Source organism: Cryptomeria japonica, chromosome 7 (genome assembly GCF_030272615.1).
Source record: "Cryptomeria japonica chromosome 7, Sugi_1.0, whole genome shotgun sequence".
Classification (NCBI taxonomy): domain Eukaryota; kingdom Viridiplantae; phylum Streptophyta; class Pinopsida; order Cupressales; family Cupressaceae; genus Cryptomeria; species Cryptomeria japonica.
The window spans coordinates 699,025,275-699,032,412 of record NC_081411.1 but is presented as its reverse complement, the minus strand read 5'-3'; the positions used below and the strand labels follow the sequence as shown (position 1 = coordinate 699,032,412).

The 7,138-nt window shown below is 32.3% G+C and overlaps 1 protein-coding gene across 2 annotated transcripts in view; it reads right to left on the bottom strand.

Annotated features, from left to right (window-relative positions):
• Positions 1-3,746: 3,746 nt before the first annotated feature.
• Positions 3,747-7,138, bottom strand: part of LOC131033073 (nuclear intron maturase 4, mitochondrial) — a 39,665-nt gene continuing 36,273 nt past the window's right edge. For both annotated transcript variants that reach the window (XM_057964212.2, XM_057964213.2), the window contains one exon: positions 3,747-6,321. In XM_057964212.2, the coding sequence (XP_057820195.1) occupies positions 3,854-6,321 (2,468 nt within the window). In that variant the 3' untranslated portion in view covers positions 3,747-3,853. The remainder of the gene's footprint in view (positions 6,322-7,138) is intronic.

Here is a 7,138-nt window from a genome sequence, read left to right as displayed (position 1 = left end):
ACTACTGGTATCACTCTATATAACCTTTGTGTATGATGTTGATGCTATTATGCCTCCAGAGTTGGAAATTCCTTCATTGTGAGTTTCCCTTAGGGGGTTGATTGGCAATGACACTATACAAACCATCTTAATTATCTTGAATTGCTCAATGAGTGTTGATTAAAGGCCTTTGAACACCTTCAAGTTTATCAAAAATCTTTATCAAAGCAGTACAATCATAGTGTTCTTTCTTGTACTTTCAATATAGGTGATCACATTCTCTATGAGAACTAGAGAAAAGTAAATGTGTCACCTAACCAAAAAGAAAAACTCAACCCTAATTGATTAGGTCCCTACGTAATCACCTCAATTTATGATTCTAGTGCATATGATCTATTTGATATGGATGGTACATTGTTAAAATAACCTGGTAATGCCATGCACTTGCATCGATACTATGCATAGGATTGCTTTATGTGTCATGTACATGATACTCAACTCCACCTAGAATTTTGATTTCATCATGTTATGACATTCTTTCATCAACACATTGCTCTTTTTCATTGTGTTATGATGTATGCATGTATGGTTCATTTCTTTAGTTAGGAATTAAGTGTCTATGTGTTTTAATTCTATGCATTGTATTAATCATGTATTTTATGCCAATTGTATTATCTTAGTTATGCAATGTTAATTAGTATGTTTTGTTAGTAGATTAATCATTTCACCATATGTATTGTCTTTAGTTAAATTAAACATTTTTCATTTGATATACATCTATATCACCATGCTATATTAGATCATCATCGCATTTGATTAAACATGTGTATACATGTGTTTAATTAAATCATTATAGCACCTAATCTAACCATACATCATAAAGCATCCATAAGATACATCAAATCAAAAGTACATATCAAAACACAAGTAATGACCAAATCAAAATCAATATATATCAATAATAGGTTATATAAGACTATTTTGTAACTTAAGGTTACAATTCTACATTGCCCAAGTGCATAGAGGAGGTTTTTAAGAACTCAAACTTTGCATGAACAATGTTTTCTATAAAACCATGTATCACTAGTACTAAGGTTAAAGAACCTCACTGAGGGTTGTCTAACTAACTAACAATGAAACAACATACAACATTAAAAAGTGAATTACACAACAGAATTGGATAGGAAAAATTCAATTATATATGTCTGTGTGTCTCATTGATCATGCATTAATTATTATTCGACTTATTAATTAAATAATTATTTAATTAAACTAATTATATTCTTCTAAATTAATTTTAATCATCGCACCTCAACATTACTAATTACGCTATTTCTATCCCCTTAATCAATTTAATTATTTAATCCTTTCTATTAAATTAATTAAATATTTATTATTTAATTTATTGCGATTTAATTCTTTAATTAAATAATTTTTATTATTTAATTAAATTCAATTTCAAATTATTAAATTTTCTTTAAATTATTTAATTAACTAACTCATTCTTTTCAAATTTTCAAATTCAAAATCCAAAAATTCCCCAAATTTCAATTTCATCAAATTTCAATTAATTACATGTGCATTTCAATTTCACTTTTCAAAAATCTAAATTCAAATTGAATAAAAATGAAATGTGAATTTCATCTCAAAATCCTACAACACATGTTGAAATTCTAGCTCCCACTTACTTTTAGATTGACTTGGCAATTAATTCAGTCAATTGAGCAATTTATTCAGTCATCTTCCCAGTCAACTCAATTAACTTCTCAATCACCTTTTTCAACTCTCAATCATTTTTTTGGAACAGAGCAATCAATTCAATTAGCAGATCAATCAACTCAATTCACTAATCAATCTAATCAGTTCACTGATCAATCAACCCAGTTGACTCATCAATCAAATGAGTTAAACTCTCAATCATTTTTGTTGCAAGCAATCTCAGCCATTGATCAATTATGTTCCAAAATGAATCTCAACCGTCCATTTTTTTCTCTAGAATCAATAAATTCAGTCCATTTCTCAGTTTTCCTTAACCACTATCTTCAGAATTATTGTGTCTAACTTATGCAAGTATTCTAGCGCAATATTGAGAGCCACGCCAACACAATGATGAAGAAGAGCAATGGAAGCTATGATTCAAATCAATAGAGGGAGTTTTCATTAGATTGTTATTCAACCTATTGATTTTGTTTCTATTTCATTTCATTTATTGGATTTTCTTAATTAGAATTGAATTCTAGTGGATAATTAATATATTCTGATTAATTATGCACAAAAATCTTGTAAAACATATATATATATATATATATATATATATATATATATATATATATATATATATATATATATATATATATATATATATATATATATATATATATATATATAAAATACAATGATACAACATGGTACAAAAGATGAATTCCTTCTTTACTATCTCAACATTAGTCTTTCAAGATCAAGCGAGTGGGTTGGCTTCTAACTAGTTTGAATTGTCTTGCCAAGGCTTCAACCTTGCATATTTATGGCACTTTTGAAAAACCATTATATGATACCATCAAAAGCTAATGACCATTCATGAAACGAATATTATTATAAAGCTTGGTATACTTAATCCCAAAGGTAATTAGGCCGCCTTCTTGGTTAGCACCATACAATGTTTTTCAAATTGATTTATGTCGGTCCCAAAAAAATCCAAATTGGTTTATGTTGGTTCCAAAGAACTAATGTGTATCTCAACTCTGCTTATGGCACATCCCAATTGACCCCATATTTACCACACTAGGAGAAAGGGAAAGAGATCTCTTGAGTAAGTATTTCAAAGCATTTCACCACCCCAAAATGTAAATCAAGTATAAATAAACTTAAGATGATGTCACATGATCTCAAAGGTGAAAAATCCACTCTTATGCAATATCACATGTTTTGAATTACTCTTCATCTAAATGTAAGTGTGGTAAGAATGATTTGGCCAAATGACTTTTTCTTTATAGTGGATTAGTCATACTTGCTTTTGAGCATTGTTAGAACCACTAGCTTAAAATCACACCATATCTTTAAAACCTTTTGACAAAGAAAATTGAAACCTTCTTATTGATTGATGTAAGATTACTGAATCCTCTTGCTATTCCTACATTAGAATACAAGAGAAAATATTCTTAAAAAGAAGATAGAGATTGAAATAGCAATATACCAAGGGACGTACCTAAAGAATAGACCGTCTGACTTTGTAATTATTGATTATATCTAAAAATTTCTTCCCACGCATATCAATGCCTTGCAAACCTTGAAGACGCATTGTTATTTAACTTCCCATTTGTTCAAAAAATATTCAATTTTTTATTTCCAAAGGTTCCAAGACCTTGATCTTCCTCACAAACTACCTCCTGGTAAAGAAAGTTAAAGTTCTGTTCATCCTAAACACACATCCAAAATTGTAATCAGTGGTTTTTGGTTAAGCTTTTGAACGATTAACAGAAATTTCTGAGTTGCTTGTACTTAAAACTATTGAGGTTAGTCAATGATCTCATAGCGTGCAGGCATTAACTTATTATGGCAAGCCTTAAAAGGATCGCCATTCTACATATAGATTCAAAGTGCAAACTTTTAATGTCTAAATTTCATGATTAGCATGTAAATAGAAATCTGATTGAGTATATTTTTAAGGAAAATACAATGATGGTGCTCTAATCGTTCCAGATACTTACTATTCATCATACTAAAATCATTAAATTCTTGACAAGTTGGTTAAATAGGTAGAACAGTGGTGAAGTAACGACTCAGAAAATTTTTATTTGTGATAGAACTAAGACAATCATCCAAATCAGGGAAAATCATGCCTTAGACGACAAAACATATTGTAGTCATAAGGTGGCTATGATGGTTTTGAAAATGGGGCAATTGTGAAATCAATATTTTGAAGTGTAATTTTACCCAAGTACAAGTCTTTTACATGCTCCGTGCACATGGGGATACATTTTCTTTCAAAGCTTGGATGAAGGCTATTGAAACCTGTAGGGGATTTTCTATCCTCCAAACTGGAATTATACTCTTGCTTATTTTTATGTAAGAAATACATCTTTGTAGCTTTGCTACTGCAGCATGCAATAGAACATCTAGCAGATTGGCAAGAGGATTTATTGACTGTTAGAAGCCACAAACTGTTGCCAAAGGATGTTCTATCACTAGTATCAGGTTCAAATGGAGTTCCAGTTTCAGTTTCTTCACGTGAAGGTATAGCACATAGTTCTTCAGAAAATCGATTCTGAATCTTAGTATATGAAATCTTATGCTTAGCTGATAAGGTTAGGATACAGGAGCTTATCAAATTTTCACTGATTATGTCTTGAACTACTGAGAAATTTCTGCAGCAATAGAAATAATTTATCCATCTCTTTGCAAGACCAGTATACCAATGTATAATGAGTAAATCTTCTTCAGGAATAAGCGCACGCAAGCGTTGAGGATTTCTTTTTCTGTCTAGAAGCCCAAGATGAATGAGATTGTTGATGATACTACTAACTGGGGCATTCACTACAATTCTCATTTCTTTCAAAAACTTGCTATTATCAGTTTCATGCTTAGAATTTTCAAGGCTTTCTTTCATTGTGTTCATGGTAATAGATTCTGAAGTCAGATACTCCTTCACTTTCTGCTGAAACAGACAATATGACTCACATAGGTCTTGTGGTAATTCCGACTTGATAATGAGCTCAGACAAAAGATCCTCTCCAGATACTTTTCTAAGCCATAAGTTTCTCTGTCCATCCTTCTGAAATTGCTTATCCAAGTCCTGTATCCAAATAATCAGCATTTCCTGGAACCAGTGATCCAGTTTCATTCCAGGCTTTCGACATTCACTTAAATCCTCTGTTTCCCCAGGTTTACCAGCATCGGCCTCCTTGATTTTCTTCAAAGCATGAGAAAGCCATTTCTTTCCTAATCTCTTTGTCCATGCTTCCCAATGCCAATCCATTTGTTGAGAAAACTGATCAATTTTGCTGCTTAGCTTGTGAACAAGCCTAAAAGATTCTTTCTTCGACGATTGCAATTCAGAGAGAGGAACACTCTGAATATCCATGCCAAGAAATCGAATCCCTTCAGAAGCTGCACTGTGTACTATTGTTTTGGTGGATTCCATCTCCAGATTAAGAATGTTCTCCAAGAACCTGATGATCCCATCTTTAAGTTCAATTGCAAGTTCTTTAGGGCCTGAAATGGCAACAAAAATTTCATCCATATATCTGCATGCATGTAGTCTTCGATTTTCTGATGCTGGTATGGTTCCTTCAGATTGTTGTTTCATTTTATTGCGAAGCCACTGCCGAAGCTTGGAAGAATGTTGTGTTTGATTCAAAGAATTCATCTTACATTCACAATCAGACCTGTGATCCAGTGCTTCATAGTGCAAAGACATCTTATAATATTCTTGGTCAAAAAGGTCCAAGTAGATATTCATTAGAACTGAAGAAAGAATACCTTCTTGCGGACATCCTTGACCCTTTGGAAAACCACCAAATTCTACATTTAGGACATTTGCCTCAAACATCTGGCCCAGAAGGTTGTACATGTTATCATCTTCAATCCTTTCTTTCATTGTTGCCACAAGTTTCATAAAAATTGGGGTATCAAGTTTCTTTTGAATGGAAATGTTGAACCACCAATCTGGATTACGTATCTGATTTTGAATGTACTTTAGAGCTGAATGTTGACCTCTTCCACTTCTGCAACTATGTGAAATTTTGGAAAATTGTGGCTTGTAAACAACTTCCAAAGCCATTCTAATTGCTTCTTGTACAACTTTCAATTTTAAATTGGGGAGCACCAAGGGTTTCTGTTTATGTGTAGATAAAAAAAGTTCTCGGGTATTTGATTTTACATCAAAATCTCCATCAACCAGCTGCTGTGCTATAGAATCAACACAGATAGAATTATCATTACTATCACTGACAGTAGAGAATTCACTTATGTCTGATGTCATGAGATTGGAGCCAAGTCTTATGCTTTCATATGCCACCTGGAGAACTTCTGGGTTTGCAATCACATTTGCTAGAAGATCACGGAACTTCCCAGCATTGTGTTGCTGCTTAACATGCATCTTCACATATAATTCAAGACGTCTTTTGGAATTGGTGTGCTGTTTCATCTCTTCCTTGACAGGACTGCTCTTAATAGACCATTGTCCTAAATCTAAAGCAAAATTTGCTTCCGCATTTTTTTCAATTTTATGGCCATTCACATCATCTTCCAACTTTCTTTGATCAAAATCATGATGTGTATTTGTAGGTGCAACTGTAGAAGCGTATTGTTTATGTTGGGGGATGCAATTCAGATGATTTCTCTCTGTCACAAAATAACTGCTTCAGTACATCAATACAAAACAAAAAAATCCAATCAAGCATGAAGAGAATAAAAGTTTAAACTAATAATATAATAATAAATCAACACTTGGACTACACCTCTTTTCAGAATGGATATAGTACCATGCAGTTTTCCTTTGAATAGCCTAATCTGCTATGAGTCAAGTGCACTGTTTTCCATAATGAGAAAAAAGGTGCAACTTCTGTATTTTGACATACAACTTTAATTTGATAAAACTGATAAAGTAGGTATAAAAACTTAAGGTTCTCAATTATCTCTCCCAATGTTTTCATGTGAAAAATGTAAAAGCTGATGTCAGAAGGATATAGTAACAAAGTTTCCTTGTCTTTCCATCCAAATTTTCTTTGTGAAATAAATCTATGGGAATTATTGTGAAGCCTGTAGATTTATATGTTTAAGAAATTTAATCCTTAGATGGGTAGCTCCGTTAGTAGTATAGTTTCTCATGGCACAATCTTTGCATTGTATTTGCCAGTTTCTATATTTCTAATTCAAATAAACGGCTGACCATAGCCAGAACCCTTTTTCAATACACTGATAGGTTAAGGGCCCTGGCTTATTGATGTCATCACATGAAATGAAAAAGACCTGACATATATTATGCAGGTGATTTTCTGCAGTTAAAAATTATTAGATATTATTTTTCCAGATTAACTATGTAGAATACTCAACAATCAATTCATTCTTTCCATCACCCATTTTTCATAATAATTCACAAGAAGCTATCTCTCATGCACTTGAATGGTCCACTTGGCAGTCATTATCTTGGGTGATGCTC